This window comes from Dipodomys merriami, unplaced genomic scaffold (assembly GCF_024711535.1).
Source record: "Dipodomys merriami isolate MVZ:Mamm:240054 unplaced genomic scaffold, mDipMer1.0.p SCAF_23, whole genome shotgun sequence".
Lineage (NCBI taxonomy): Eukaryota > Metazoa > Chordata > Mammalia > Rodentia > Heteromyidae > Dipodomys > Dipodomys merriami.
Genome location: NW_027203715.1, coordinates 22535156 through 22551596, shown reverse-complemented (window position 1 = coordinate 22551596; position 16441 = coordinate 22535156). Strand labels below are relative to the sequence as shown.

At 58.4% G+C, this 16441-nt stretch overlaps 1 protein-coding gene across 11 annotated transcripts; it reads right to left on the bottom strand.

The window, feature by feature from the left end:
* Positions 1 to 500: 500 nt before the first annotated feature.
* Positions 501 to 12674, bottom strand: LOC138835159 (arylsulfatase L-like). Of its 11 annotated transcripts, none has more exons than XM_070033798.1 (11): positions 12481 to 12674; positions 10653 to 10699; positions 9887 to 10054; positions 8160 to 8281; positions 7006 to 7128; positions 5989 to 6415; positions 4732 to 4868; positions 3750 to 3884; positions 3497 to 3659; positions 2452 to 2573; positions 501 to 1824 (listed from the first exon to the last, which is right to left on the bottom strand). In XM_070033798.1, the coding sequence occupies exons 1-11, from the start codon at positions 12517 to 12519 to the stop codon at positions 509 to 511; spliced, it is 2799 nt and encodes a 932-aa protein (XP_069889899.1). In that variant the 5' UTR covers positions 12520 to 12674; the 3' UTR covers positions 501 to 508. The 11 variants fall into 11 exon arrangements, with proteins under 11 accessions (XP_069889899.1, XP_069889900.1, XP_069889898.1 ...); XM_070033799.1 differs by lacking the exon at positions 12481 to 12674 and adding an exon at positions 10948 to 11035; XM_070033797.1 differs by lacking the exon at positions 12481 to 12674 and having other exon boundaries at positions 10653 to 10785.
* Positions 12675 to 16441: the final 3767 nt, after the last annotated feature.

The window sequence follows — 16441 nt, the reverse complement described above, 5'->3', positions numbered from 1 at the left end:
AGCAACGACTGGAAATGGTCTGAAATGGAAGGCGGGACCAGTCCTATACCCTAGCAATGACCAGAAGTGGCCTGAAATGGAAAGTAGGCCTAGTCCTATACCTTAGCAATGACCAGAAATGACCTGAAATGGAAGGTGGGACTAGTCTTATACCCTAGCAATGACCGGAAGTGGCCTGAAATGGAAGGCGGGACCAGTCCTATACCCTATGAACGACCTGAAGTGGCCTGAAATGGAAGGTGGGAGTAGTCCTATACCCTAGCAATGACCGGAAATGACCTGAAATGGAAGGTGGGACTAGTCCTATACCCTAGCAACGACCAGAAGTGGCCTGAAATGGAAGGTGGGACCAGTCCTATACACTAGCAACGACCAGAAATGGCCTCAAATGGAAGGCGGGACCAGCTCTGTATCCTAGCATCAACCAGAAATGACCTGAAATGGAAGGCAGGACCAGTGCCCGGCCTCTGACCCCCGTGACCCCTAACCCTGCCATGTGGTGTGGTGCTCACGAGGTTTTATTGTGTGAGAAGTTAGAGGACATAGGCCCGGATGTGACAGGGCCCCGGATGGGAGGCTGGGGAAAGGCCCCGGATGGGAGGCCCAAGGTGGAGGTCCAGGAGGAGAGGCTCAGGATGTGAGAGTCCCCGGATGTGGGAATCCCTGGGTCTGAGAATCCCCAGATGTAAGACTCTCTGAATGTGAAAATCCCCAGATGTGGGAATCCCCGGATGTAAGACTTCCCCAGATGTGAGAATCCCCGCATGTGAGAGTCTCTGGATGTAAAAATTCCTGGATGTGACAATCCCCGGATGTAGGAATCTCTAGATGTGGGAATCCCCGGATGTAAGAATCTCCGGCTGTGGGAATACCCAGACGTGAGAATCCCTGGATGCGAGAATCCCCAGATGTGAGAATCCCCGGATGTGAGAATCCCCGGATGTGAGAGTCTCTGGATGTAAGATTTCCCCAGATGTGCGAATTCCCTGGTCTGAGAATCCCCGGATGTAGGAATGCCTGGATATGAGAATCTCCAGATGTGGGAATCTCTGGATGTGAGAATTTCCAGATGTGAGAATCCCCGGATGTGAGAATCTCTGGATGTGAGAGTCTGTATGTAGGAATCCCCGGATGTGAGAGTCTCTGGATGTGAGAATCCCCGGATGTAAAAGTCTCCGGGTGTGAGAATCTCTGGTTGTGAGAATCCCCGGGTGTAAAAGTCCCCGGATGTGGGATTTCCCGGATGTGTGAATTCATCCCCGGGAATCCCCAGATGTGTCACCAGAAGTGAGAATCCCCGGATGTGAGAATCCCTGGATGTAGGAATCCCCGGATGTGAGAGTCTGTATGTGGGAATCCCCAGATGTGGGAATCTCTGTATTTGAGTATACCCGCATGTGAGTCCCCGGATGTGAGAGGCGCAGGCCAGGATCTGCCGTAGCCCCGGGCAGTTGGGGGTTGGGGGTCGGGTCAGGGTCAGAGGTCGGGGATCAGGCGGTCGCAGGCGCAGAGCAGTCCGGGCGCGCAGCAGGGCTGCAGGTGCGGGCTCCAGGTGTTGTGTGCAGGGGCGAGGGGCGGGGCCGCGCGGGGGCGGCGCGTGCGCAGCATCCGGGCCACCGCGGCCTCCACGCGCCTGCGTGTCGCCATCGGGCCCCCGCAGCGGGCGGGTCTCCCCTGGGTCCGCAGTCAGGTCAAAGAGCAGTGGCCGCAGGTGGCGGGTCATGCGCCACCCAGAGCAGGCGCAGGCAGGGAAACCGAGGCAGGCGCCCGAGCCCGGCGGGTCGAAGCGCGGAGTGGCGAAGTGCAGCTTCCACACCGTGCGGCCTGCGGTGGGTGGGGGGAAAGGAGTAACATCCTGGGCCTCACATCCGGGGATTCCCATCCGGGAATTCACATCCAGGACATCACATCGGGGGATTCACATCAGGGCATTCACACGCAAGACCTTACATTCGGGGATTCCCATCCAGGACCTCACATCTGGGTATTCACATCCGGGGATTCCCATCTAGGACCTCACATCCAGGGAATCACATCCAGGACCTCACATCCGGGGATTCACATGCGGTACTTCACATCCGGGGATTCACATGCGGGACCTCACATCTGGGACCTCACATCCAGGGATTCCCATCTGGGACCTCACATCCAGGGCCTCACATCTGGGGATTCCCATCTGAGGCCTCACATCCGGGGCCTCACATCCAGGGATTCTCATCCAGTACCTCACATCTGGAGCCTCACATCCAGGAATTCCCATCAGGGACTTCACATCCGGGACCTTACATCAGGGGATTCCCATCTCATGCCTTCCATCCAGGTCCTCACATCCCGGGATTCCCACATCCGGGGATTCCCACATCCACCCCCAGGCCTTGCATCCGGGTCTCTGCGTGCATGCATGCAGCTCCCTCTCCCACCCCGGGGCCCGGCGGAGGTCGAGGCACTCACTTGGGCGGTCGAACCAGCGCACGGCATGCAGCCGGGCCTCGCAGTAGTGCAGCAGGAAGTCGTGGCCTGCGGCCTGCGCCATCCCCAGCAGCGCGGGCATCAGGTCCCGGCCGTCCACCTCCCTGCAGGACCCGGATGTGTAGGCTTCTGAGCACTCAGAGACCCAGATGTCCAGGCCAGAGCCCCCAGAGACCCAGATGTGCAGGCCAGAGATCCCAGAGACCTGGATGTCAAGGCTTGAGCATTTAGAGACCCAGATCTGCAGGCTTCTGAGCCCTCAGAGACCTGGATGTTCAGGCTTCTGAGGCCTTCAAGACCCGGATGTCCAGGCTCCTGAACACTCAGAGACCCAGATGTGCAGGCTTCAGAGTGCTCAGAGGCCCGGATGTGCAGGCCAGAGATCCCAGAGACCCAGATGTCCAGGTTTCTGAGCCCCCAGAGACCCGGATGTGCAGGTCTAAGACCCAGGCCTCTGGTCTTATAGACCTGGATGTGCAGGCCTGAGGCCTCAGAGACCCGGATATCCAAGCTTCTGAGCGCTCAGAGACCCGGATGTCCATGCTTCTGAGCCCTCAGAGACCCAGATGTGCAGTCCTGAGCCCTCAGAGACCCGGATGTCCAGGCCTGAGACCTGGACCTAGGTACTCAGAGACCTGGATGTGCAGCCCTGATGCCTTAGAGATGCGGATATGAAGGCCTGAGTCCTCAGAGACCCAGATGTCCAGGCTTCTGAGTGCTCAGAGGCCCGGATTTGCAGGCCTGAGCCCTTAGTTACCCAGATGTAAAGGCTTCTGAGCCCCCAGAGACCCGGATGTCAAGGCCTGAGCCCCGGGTTCTGGGTCTCAGAGACCCGGATGTGCAGGCTCCTGAGCCCCCAGACACCCGGATGTGCAGGTCTGAGCCCTCAGAGACCCAGATGTGCAGGCTTCTGAGCCCCCAGAGACCCGAATGAGCAGGCCTCAGCCTCCCCCCTTGGGATCCCCGAGGCCCCGGTTGACCCCCCTTCCCCCCCACCCCGTGGGGACCCAGGCCAGCGAACTCGTACCTGTCCGCCGGAACCCAGCCCCCGGCCAGGCGCACCACAGTGGGGAACAGGTCCATGAGGCTGGTGGGCTCAGGCACCAGGCGCCCTGCGGGCAGCATCCCGGTCCAGCGCGCCAGCCCAGGGACCCGGATGCCGCCCTCCCAGCCCCCCATGCCTTTGCCACCTGCAAGGGGAGGGGCGAAGGGCAAAGGTCAAGGGGCGGGGGCGGGCCGCGTGGGAGGCCCCGCCCGCCCTGCCTCAGTTTCCCCCTCGCCTCGGTGCACGCCGTTGGAACCCCCGAGGCGGGTGCCCCCAGCCCGGGCCTCCAGCGAGGCACCGTGGTCCGACGTGAAGTAGACAAGGGTGCGGCGCCCTAGCCCCGCGCCGTCCAGCGCCGCCAGCAGTTGCCCTGTGGGGGGGGAATGGGTCCGTGCCTCAGTTTACTCCCAGCGTCCACTGTGCCTCGTTTTACCTCCAACATGCACCGTGCCTCAGTTTACCCAACAGGCACCGTGCCTCAGTTTACCCCCAACACTCACTGGGCCTCAGTTTACTCCCAACATGCACCGTGCCTCAGTTTACCCCCAATATGCACTGTGCCTCAGTTTACCCAAATGCACTTTGCCTCAGTTTACCCAAGTGCACCGTGCCTAAGTTTACCCAAATGCACCGTGCCTCAGTTTACCCCGACCCGCTGACCCCGTCCCCGTGCCTCAGTTTACCCCCATCCCGGTGCCTCAATTTACTCAACCCACTCACCTCGTCCCCGTGCCTCAGTTTACCCAACATGCACCATGCCTCAGTTTACCCCAAAACCCAGTGACTCAGTTTACCCAACATGCACCGTGCCTCAGCTTACCCCTATACGCGGGCCTCAGTTTACCCACATCCACAGTACCTCAGTTTACCCAAATGCACCGTGCATGAGTTCACCCTGAACATGCACCATGCTTCAGTTTACCCAACATGCACCGTGCCTCAGTTTACCCAAGTGCACCGTGCCTCAGTTTACCCCCAACATGCCCAGTGACTCAGTTTACCCAAGTGCACCGTGCCTCAGTTTACCCCAACCCATTGACCCCACTCCCATGCCTGTTTCCCCCATCCCGCTCACCCCATCTCCGTGCCTCAGTTTCCCCCAACTAACTCACCCCACCCCCGTGCCTCAGTTTCCCCATCCTGCTCACCCCACCCCCGTGCCTCAGTTTCCCTCATCCCAAGCACCGTGCCTCAGTTCCCTCCCTCCCCGCACTCACCCACCATCCAGTCGAGCTCCTCCACGTTGTCGCCGTAGGCGCCGTGGGCGCTGCGGCCCCGGAAGGCGGGTGAGGTGACCAGCGGGACGTGGACGTGGAGGAAGGAGACGAGGAGGAGGAAGGGGCGGGCCTGGTGCCTGCGGACCCACGTCAGAACCCGCCCCCATCATCAATAACCTCACCGATAACCGACCTGATCAGGTATTGCCAATAATCGATCAGATGATTGATAATCGATCCTGATCTGATCAGATAATACCAATAATCGATCGTGATGTGATCAATAATACCAATAATCAATAGTGATCTGATCGAAAATACCAATAATCGATCGTGATCTGATCAGTTATTACCAATAATCCAACAGATCTGATCAGTTATTACCAATAATCAAACATCATCTGATCGATATGACCAATAATAGAACATGAGCTGATCAGATATTACTAATAATCGAACAGGATCTGATCAATAATACCAATATTCGATCGTGGTGTGATCGATAATACCAATAATCGAACATCATCTGATCGATAATACCAATAATCGAACATGAGCTGATCAGTTATTACCAATAATCGATCATGATCTGATCAATACTACCAAAAATCGATCGTGGTCTGATCTGAAGTCTACCAGATGTCTCTACAGATCTACTAGATGGAACATCCAGGGACCTGAGGTCTACCAGATGTCTATAGAGATCTACTGGATGTAACATCCTGGGATTTGAGGTCTACCAGATGTCTCTGCAGATCTACTGATGGAACATCCGGGAACCTGAGGTCTACCAGATGTATATAGAGATATACTAGATGTAACATTCAGGGACTTGAGGTCTACCAGATGTCTATAGAGATCCATTGATGGAACATGCGGGGATTTGAGGTTGACAGTTGACTATAGAGATCTACTGGATATACATCTGGGCACCTGAGGTCTACCAGTTGACTATAGAGATCTAGTAGATGTACATCCGGGGATCTGAGGTCTACCAGATGTCTATAGAGATATATTGATGGAACATCCGGGGATTTGAGATTGACCGGTTGACTATACAGATCTACTGGATGTATATCCGGGGATCTGAGGTCTACCAGATGCCTATAGAGATCTCCTAGTGGAACATTCGGGGATTTGAGGTTGACAGTTGACTATAGAGATCTACTGGATGTACATCTGGGGATCTAAGGTCTACCCGTTTACTATAGAGATCTAGTAGATGGCATCTGTCCCCCTCCCCGACCCCAGGCTGACCTGTGGATGAAGGCCTCAGCCTCCCGCAAGAAGAGCCCCGCGCTGGCCTCGAACCTCAGAGGCTGCTGGACGACCTGGTGATCCCTCATCAGGAAGCAGTCGGCGTGGACGATGAAGACACCTAAGAGGCGGGAGGTGCAGGCCAGGAGCAAGGCCCCACATCCGGGGCCCAGTACCCAGGGCACCCAGCGCAGGCCCAGCAGGCCCGTGAGCTTCCCAGCGGCCAGGCAGAGCAGGGAAAGCAGCAGCAGCTGCGCCCCCAGGTCCAGGGGCCCTTGCAGACGCGCTCGCTTCTCCGAGGGCTCCACTTGTAGGCAGTCCCCCATCAGGGTGAAGGGGACCCCGAAGAAGGAGTCGAACCCGTGGTTCAAGGGGTGGTGGCAGTGGTCAGTGGGGGACTCACAGTTGAGGCCCAGGTGCCATTTGCCTTGAGGGGAAGAGATGGATGGATGAGTGAATGGATGGGTGGATGGGTCGATGGATGGGTGGATGGGTGGATGGATGGGTGGATGGATGGGTGGGTGGATGGATGGGTGGATGGATGGATGGATGGATGGGTGGATGGATGGATGGATGGATGGATGGATGGGTGGGTGGGTGGGTGGATGGATGGATGGATGAATAGGGGAATGGGTGGATGGATGGATGGGTGGATGGATGGATGCACAGTGGATGGATGGATGGGTGGATGGGTGGATGGATGGATGGATGGATGGGTGGGTGGATGGATGGATGGATGAATGGAAGGGTGGATGGATGGGTGGGTGGGTGTATGTATGTATGTATGGATGGATGGATGGGTGGATGGATGAATGGATGGGTGGATGGGTGGGTGGATGGATGGATTGATGGATGAATAGGTGGATGGGTGGATGGATGGAAGGATGAGTGGATGGATGGATGGATGGATGGGTGGATGGGTGGATGGATGGATGGATGGATGGGTGGATGGATGGATGGATGGGTGGATGGATGGGGGATGGGTGGATGGATGGATGGATCCGATTTCTCTCTTACCTATGAGGCCGGTGGCATATCCCTGCTCCTGCAGGATCTTGGCAAAGGTGATCTCGGAGGTGGGCAGCCCGCCAGACACGGCCGCCCACTGCAGCACGCGCGCCCCGTTGGTGGTCACCATGCCTTCCAAGAGAGAGGAGAAGGACCCTAGGTCAGTGATGATGGCATCCTGAGTCAGGAGGGGGCATCTAGCACCTTCAGGGGGAAGGCCTGCTGTGTCTGGGATAGCCTGGGACCTGCCCACCTGGGGTGGAAAGGACCCCAGCCCTGGGAGCCCCTGGGGGAAACCAATATGGCGTAACTTCCAGTTTCCTGGCAGTTCAGGGGAGAAGTCCCAGAGTCTCAGGGATTTGAACCTGAGATCCTCAGAGTAGTCCTCTCCTCCCTCTGGTGGACCTCAGTGCCCTAGATGTTGGGCCTCAGTTCCCTGGATGTTGGACCTCAGGTCCCCGGATGTTGGATGTTAGTATCCCGGATGTTGGCCCTCAGATCCCGGATGATGGAGTTCAGTGCCCTGTATGGTGGATATCAGGACCCCAGATGTTGGACTTCAGTTACCCGGATGTTGTAGCTCAGTTCCCTGGATGTTGGATCTTACTACCCCGGATATTGGAGCTCAGGTTCAGGTATGTTGGCCCTCAGATCCTCAGATGTTGGAGCTCAGTTCCCTGGTTGTTGGGGCTCAGGTTCCTGGATTTTGGATCTTAGTACCCCAGATGGTGGATGTAAGGTCCTCGGATGTTGGAGTTCAGTTCCCAGAATGTTAGGCCTCAGATCCCCGGATGTTGGATCTTAGTACAATGGATGTTAGAGATAAGGTTCCCGAATGTTAGAGTTCAGTGCCCCAGATGTTGGTGCTCAGATCCCCAGATGTTGGATCTTAGTAACCCGGATGTTAGAGATGAAGTCCCTGGATGTTAGAGCTCAGTGCCCCGGATGTTGGTGCTCAGTTCCCCGGATGTTGGGCTTTAGATCCCCGGATGTTGGGTTTCAGATCCCCAGATGTTGGGTTTCAGATCCCCAGATGTTGGATATCAGGTCCACGGATGTTGGATCTTAGTACCCCGGATGTTGGCTCTCAGATCCCCGGATGTCCCGACCCCGCCTCCCCCCCAGCTCTCCCTCTGTTCCCCGGATGTCCCCCCCATACCGACCCAGGCACACAGGGTAGCGTCCCGTCAGGAAGGCCGCGCGGCTTGGGCTGCAGACGGACGCTGCCGCCAGGTGCTGGGTCAGCCGCACGCCATCCCGGGCCAGGCCGTCCAGGTGCGGGGTGCTGTGGGGGGAGAGGGAAACTGAGTCACAGCCAAGAACATACGGGGACCTGGGTCTAACATCCGGGATCTAATGCCCAACATCCCAGGAGCTAAACTCCAACATCCGGGGCCCTGAGATCCCACATCCGGGGATCTAAGATCCAACATCCGGGGACCTGAGATCCCACATCCGGGGTACTAAGATCCAACATCTGGGGACCTGAGGTCCAACATCTGGAGACCTGGCATCCAACATCTGGGAACCTGAGGACCAACATCCGGGGATCTAAGATCCAACATCTGGGGCCCTGAGATCCCACATCCAGGGTACTAAGATCTATATCTGTGGACTGGGCTCCTACATCCAGGGATCTAAGGCCCAACATCCGGGGACCTGAGGGCCAACATCCGGGTATCTGATCTCCAACATCCGGGGACCTGATCTTCAACATCCAGGGAACTGAGATCTAACATCCTGGGAATTGAACTCCAACATCCAGGGACCTAACATCCAACATCCAGGGACCTGAGGTCCACTAGATGTCTATACAGTTCTCCTGGTGGAACATCCGGGGAACTGAGCTCAAATATCCGGGGTACTAACATGTAACATCTGGGGACCTGATATCCAACATCCGGGGCAGTAAGATTCAACATCTGGGGACCTGATCTCCAACATCCGGGGACCTGATCTCCAACATCCGGGGACCTGATCTCTAACATCCGAGGACCTGACATCTAACATCCGGGGTACTAACATCTAACATCCAGGGACCTGATCTCCAACATCCGGAGCACTAACATCTAACATCCGGGAACCTGATTTCCCACATCCGGGGCATTAAGGTCTAACATCCGTGGACCTGTCCTCCAACATCCGGGGCACTAACATCCCACATCCGGGGATCTGATATCCAACATCCGGGGTACTAATATCTAACATCCGGGGACCTGATCTCCAACATCCGGGACACTAAGATCTAACATCCAGGCACCTGGGCTCCTACATCCGGAGGAATAAGATCCAACATCCGGAGTCTGAGCTACAACATCTGGTGTCCTAATGTCTAACATCCGGGGACCTGAGCTCCACATTCGGGGCACTAACCTCCAACATCTGGGGACCTGAACTCCTACATCCGGAGCACTGAAGTCCAATATCTGGGGACATGATCTCCCACATCCAGGGTACTAAGATTTAACATCCCGGGACCTGATATCCAACATCCGGGGCACTAAGATCCAACATCTGGGGACCTAGTCTCCAACATCCGGGGTACTAACATCCAACATCCGGGGAACTGAAGTCCAACATCCAGGAACCTGATTTCCCACATCGGGGGTATTAAGATTTAACATCCGGGGACCTGATATCCAACATCCGGGGACCTGGTCTCAAATCCGGGGTACTAACATGTAACATCCGGGGACCTGATATCCAACATCCGGGGCACTAAGATCCAACATCCTGGGATCTGATATCCAACATCCACAATACTAACATCCAACATCGGGGAACTGAGTTACTAGATGTCTATACAGTTCTCCTGGTGGAACATCCAGGGATCTGAGCTCCCACATCTGGGTAACTAAGGCCCCACATCCGGGCCTCCCCCTCTGCTCACCGCAGGCTGCGGTTCCCGAAGCTGCCCAGGTCGCCCAGGCCCAGGTCGTCGGCCAAGAGCAGCAGGAAGTTGGGGCCCGAGGTGGCGATGCCTGTGCAGGGGCCAGGAGGGAGGAGGAGGAGGAGGAGGAGGAAGGCGAGGGGTGGGGCTGCACAGCCGCTGTGCGACCTGAGGAGGAGAGAGAGGAGGAGGAGGGGTGGATGGGTGGATGGATGGGAGGATGGATGGATGGATAGGTGGATGGGTGGATGGCTGGATGGATGGATGGGTGAATGGATGGGTGGATGGATGGATAGATGGATGGATGGATGGGTGGGTGGGTGGATGGATGGGTGAATGGATGGGTGGATGGATGGATGGTTGGATGGATGAGTGGATGGGTGGATGGATGGATGGGTGGATGGGTGGATGGGTGGGTGGGTGTATGGATGGATGGATGGGTGAATGGATGGGTGGGTGGATGGATGGATGGATGGGTGGGTGGATGGATGGATGGATGGGTGGGTGGATGGATGGATGGATGGATGGATGAATACGTGGATGGGTGGATGGATGGATCGGTGGATGAATAGGGGGATGGATGGATGGGGATATGGATGGATGGATGGATGGGTGGGTGAATGGATGGATGGATGGATGGATGGGTGGGTGGATGGATGTTTGGGTGGATGGGTGGATGGATGGGTGGATGGATAGGTGGATGGATGGATGGGTGGATGGGAAGAGGGATGGAAGGACGCCCCCTCCCTCCAGGCCCTCTCCTGACCAACATGGCGTCCAGGATCGCGTCCTTCTCATGATGCTCCCCGTTTCCTGGAAGAGAAGGCCAGAAGCAGGAAGTGGGGAAGAGCTGAGGAACATCCGGCCACCCCAGGGCCAGGCTGCTGTTGTCCCCACCAGTACATCAGCCCCTCACCTCGTCTTTCCAGGCCTGTGGCGGGGCCCTGCAGCCCCCACCCCGAGGCATGGTGGGACATGCGGGGGGGCTCCAAAAAGCAATCGAAGCCCCCCCACCCCGGGTCCCCACACCTCTCCCCATGTTCCCCAGAAGACGAACTCACATCCACAGTTCTCTGCCATCAGCGCCTGGGCCTGCTGCTCTCCCTGCCAGCCAGGAAGCTCGCAGGACTCAAATGTCCACGTCACTCCAGCAGCCAGAACTCCACAACCCCCCTCAAAAATAAAAGTCCCCTTGTTCCTTGGAAAGCACCACATCTCCCCCTCCAAAATAAAAGTCCCCTTTGTTCCCTAGAAAGGAACAGGATTGGTGCTGAAGGGGAAGGAGGGGAAGGAAGGAAAAAGCCCGGAGTTGCTGGGCTGGGCGCCAAGAAATTGCCAGACCTGGCAGAGGCAGGAGGAAGGGGAGAAGGGTAACCTCGAGAACTACATGGAGGGCTGCAATAAGAGTCAGGACCGTCAGGGAGCGTGGCCTGTGCCCAGGGGGCATGGTCTGCGCTCAGTAGGGTGTGGCCAGAGCTCAGGAGGGCGTGGCCTGGGCTGGGAATGTAGTGAGGGTCCCAGAAGGGCGTGGCCTGTGCTAGGAGCGGAAATGAGGGCGTGCCCTGTGCTGGGCGGAATTGAGGGTCTCAGGAGGGCGTGGCCTGTGCTCAGGAGGGCGTGGTCTGTGCTGGGGAGGAAATGAAGGTCTCAGGAGGGCGTGGCCTGTGCTGGGATGGAAGTGAGGGACTCAGGAGGGCGTTGCCTGTGCTGGGATGGAAGTGAGGGACTCAGGAGGGCGTGGCCTCTGCTGGAGCTAAACTGAGGGTCTCAGGAGGGAGTGGTCTGCAATGAGGCGGAAGTGAGGGTCTCAGGAGGGTGTGGCCTGCAACGAGGAGGAAGTGAGGGACCTATGTGGGCGTGGCCTGCGCTGGGGCGGAAGTGAGGGTTTCAGGAGGGCGTGGCCTGTGTTGGGAAGGAAGTGAAGGTCTCAGGAGGGCGTGGCCTGTGCTGGGAATGTAGTGAGGGCCCCAGGAGGGTGTGGCCTGTGCTAGGAGCGGAATTGAGAGTGTGGCCTGTGCTGGGCGGAAATGAGGGTCTCAGGAGGTCTTGGCCTGTGCTGGGGCAGAAGTGAGGGTTTCAGGAGGGCGTGGCCTGCGCTGGGGTGGAAGTGAGGAAGAATTCCATCCAGAAGCAGCACGGCTGCTTTATTGCCTCCGAGTCTGGGAAAGGACCCCAACGGCCCAAAGCGCAGCTGGAGCCCGGGGCCAAGGTGTGGAGCTCCCGCTCCGCCCACATCCGGGTTCCACCTCTCACATCTGGGTCTCAACCCCTCACATCCGGGTCCAAACCACTCACATCCAGGTCCAAACCCCTCACATCCGGGTCCTGGCGCCTGCCAGTGGACCTGGAGATAAGTGACATCCTGGTACTCGCCTCCACGTCTGGCTTCCCGGATCTGGAGATCCCTAACATCTGGGTACTCACCACACATCCAGGTTCACGGACCTGGAGGTCCCTAACATCTGGGTACTCACCCCACATCCAGGTTCATGGACCTGGAGGTCCCTAACATCCGAGTACCCAGCCCACATCCAGGTTGACGGACCTGGAGTCACTAAGATCCCAGTACCCAGCCCACATCCGGGTTCACGGACCTGGAGGTCCCTAACATTTGGGTAGTTCCAATTCCACATGTCGGTCTTGGACCCTCAGTGGATGTGGAGGGACCTGACATCCGGGATCCTCACGTCACATCCGGGTCCTAGACCCTGTCAGTGGAAGGAGAGGAGCGTGACATCCGGGACTCCACATGCCACAGCCAGGCCTGTGGGTGTGATATCCGGGTCCCGCCCAGCACACATCCGGGTCCCTGCCACAGTCCACATCCGGGTTAATGGACGTGGACTTACATAACGTCCAGGTTCCCCATGCAACATCCGGGTCCTGGCCCCACAGTGGACCTGGAGATAGGTGACATCCGGGTCCCCCAGTCCACATCCGGGTCCTGGCCCCTCAGCGGACCTAAGATAAGTGACATCCGGGTCCCTGACACCACATCCAGGTGAGTGGACATGGAGGAGGGTGACATCCGGGTCCCCCAGTCCACATCCGGGTCCTGGCCCTTCAGTGGACCTGGAGATAAGTGACATCCGGGTTCCCCAGGCCACATCTGGGTCAGTGGACACGAATGAGGGTGACATCCGGGTCCCTCCCAGTCCACATCTGGGTACTGGCCCCTCAGTGGACATGAAGGAAGGTGACATCCGGGTCCCTCCTCGTCCACATCCGGGTCTTGACCCATCAGTGCATCTGGAGGAAAGTGACATCCGGTTCCTCCATGCCACATCCGGGTCAGTGGAAATGGAAGAAAGTGACATCCGGGTCCCTTCTAGTCCACATCCTGGTCCTGGCCGCTCAGTCAGTGGACCTGGAGATAGGTGACATCCGGGTCTTTCCCAGTCCACATCTGGGTCCCTCCCAGTCCACATCTGGGTCCTAGCCTCTCCGTGGCCTCTGGTCGGACCGCAGCTTCTGTACAGCACGCACAGGTTCGGAGCCCCACATCCGGGCATCTTCCGGCTGGGGTGCAGGAGTCTTGCTGGTGCTGGATATCAGGGTCTCACGCGGTTTCCCGGCAACTGAACCCAGCGGCCTAGAGGCAGGAATGAAGCCCCACATCCGGGTCTTCTCGGTCTGTTGCCCGGCAACCAAACGCAGAGGCCTAGACGCTGCGGTGGAGCCCAAAGTCCTGGTATCTTCACTTGGTTGCCCGGCAACCGAACGCCGCGGCCTAATGGCAGGAATGAAGGCCCACATCTGGGTCTCCTCAGTCCGTCGCCCTGCCATGGCACCCAGCGGCCTAGTGGCGGGAATGAAGCTGAACATCCTGGTTTCCGGCACGCGGGGGGCGTGTCCGGGCGGCGCCCCGGGGCGGGCGCGGCAGACGTAGGCGCTGCGGTCGCGCTCGGAGGCGGCGCGCACCTCCAGGCTGCCGTCAGTGCCCAGCGTGAAGCGGCCTCGCCTCTGCGGCCCACGAAGCACCAGCCCGCCGGGCAGGTGCCAGGACACCGGAAGCATGGAGGTGGGGCAGCGCAGCCGGAAGCTGCCGCCCAGCGGCACACGCAGCGCCGCTCCTGACGCCACCCCAGGGGGCGGCGTCAGCACCTCAGAGGGTGGAGTCGGCGCGTCAGAGGGCGGACTCAGTGCCCAAGATGGCGGGGCAGGCGCGTGATGGGGCGGAGCTGGCACACCAGTGGGTGGAGCCAACGCCTCAGAGGGCGCAGTCAGCGCCCAATATGGTGGGGCAGGCGGGCCAGGGGGCGGAGCTGCCTCAGAGGGCGGAGCCAGTGCACCAGGGGGCAGAGCCAGCGCCCAAGATGGCAGGGCAGGTGTGTGACGGGGCGGAGCTGGCGCGCCAGGGGGCGGAGTCAACGCCTGAGAGGACAGAGCCAAAGCCGCAGGGGGCAGAGCCCGCGCCCACCATGGCCGCAGCCGCACCCACATCCGGGCTTCACCTGCCGGGTTGCGTGCAACACACGCCACGGCGTAGCTGCCACCGCTGTGCAGCGCACGCACATCCGGGATTTCCAACGTCCCGTGCGCATCCACGCTGATCCCTCCCCCAGTGCGACTGCCATACGGGACTGGAAGTACCAGCCCGCCGGGAAGTTCCCACAGCAGGCGGGGCTCGGGGACACCATCCGCCTGGCAGCGCACGCGCAGACGCACCACGGGGGAGACCCGGATGTCGTCGTTCACGTCGTCATGGACGTCAGGCGTGACCCGGATGCGCGGCGCACGCAGCTGCACGTGTAGGCGCACGGTGGCGCGCCGGCCCCGCCCCGCCATGCACGTGTACGTGCCTGCGTCGGCCCGCCGTGCCCCTCGCAGGCGCAGACGCCCGTCTGGCAGCACCCGGAAGTGGGCGTCCTCTGGGCCGGAAGTGATGGCCACAGACTGCGAGGCCGGCGTCAGCCAGGTCACTGCGCGCGACCCCTGGGTCACGGGGCACGTGAGGGTCACGGGGGCGCCGTAGGGGACGGAGAGCTCGGGGGGGGGGGGTAGCGGGGCGGAAGCGGAAGTGGGAGATGAAGAGGAAGCAGGAAGTGAAGCAGGAAGCAAAGGGGAAGCAGGAAGAGGAACCAGGAAGTGAAGAGGAAGAGGAAACAGGAAATGAAGAGGAAACCGGAAATGAAGAAGGAAGAGACTGAGAGGAAGAGGAAGAAGGAAAGGAAGAGGAAACAGGAAATGAAGAGGAAGAGGAAGAAGGAAGTGACTGAGAGGAAGAGGAAGAACCCACCCCAGGCCCCGTCCCCCCACCCGTGGTCACACATCCGAGGTCTAATGCAGGCCCCAGGTCCCAGATCCCCACACTCCCATCAGGCCTCGCGACCTGAATATCCGGGTCTCTCAGGACACCGGATGGGACATGGAGGCGGTGGTGGGCAGTGCAGTCCTCCCTGGGGTCGGCGTCCTGGGTCACGGGGGTCACGGGAAGCCTGGGTTGCAGATAGGAGGTGCCTGGCCCAGCTGCCAACTCCACGCGCAGCCGTGCATGTGCGTCACCCACGGCGTTGCGCGCCACGCACACGTACTCCCCCGCGTCGCGTGACGTCACCGGACGCACGGAGAGCATGCCATTGGGAAAGGCGCGGACCCGGATGTCAGAGCTGGGGAGGGGGGAGAGGGAGGGAAGGAAGGAAGGAAGGAAGGAAGGAAGGAAGGAAGGAAGGAAGGAAGGAAAGAAGGAAGGAAGGAAGGTGGGAAGGGTGAAGGAAGGATTGGAGGGAAGGAAGGAGAGAATGTAGGGAAGGAAGGATTGGAGGGAAGGATTGGAGGGTAGGAAGGATGGAAGGATCGGAGGGAAGGAAGGAAAGATTGGACGGAAGGAAAGATGGAAGGATTGGAGGGAAGTAAGGAAGGACTGGAGGGAAGGATGGAAGGAAGGATTAGAGGGAAGGAAGGATGGAAGGATTGGAGGGAAGGAAGGATTGGAGGGAGGGAAGGAAGGATTGGAGGGAAGGAAGGATGGAAGGATTGGAGGGAAGGAAGGAAGGATTGGAGGGAAGGAAGGATAGAAGGATTGGTGGGAAGGAAGGAGGAATGTAGGGAAGGGAGGTTGGAAGGAAGGAGGGAATGTAGGGAAGGAAGGATGGAAGGAAGGAAGGATTGGAGGGAAGGAAGGAAGAATCGGAGGGAAGGAAGCAAGAAGGGAAGGAGGGAAGGAAGGAAGGAAGAAGGGAAGGAAGAAAGGAGGGAGGGAAGGAAGGAGGGAAGGAAGGAGGGAAGGAGGGAAGGAAGGAGGGAAGAAAGTAATAGGAGGAAAGACCATAAGGGAAGACAAATTTGAAGCCAATGTTAGTTATTCGCACATGTGACATATGCATCCAATACTCATCTTGTATCGATCCCTGATCGATCATCTATCAATGATGGATCACTAGGGTTCTACCTTGCGATCTGGCAAGCCAGGACCTATTGAAAGATTAAAAATTGACCATTACCATTACTAACTTGCTAACTGCTGATTCTGCTTCTATAAACTTGCTTACGCTGGCACTGACCCTTCCCTTCCCAAAAATGAGTTAACAAGTTTCAGGGACCAGATGCCGGCCC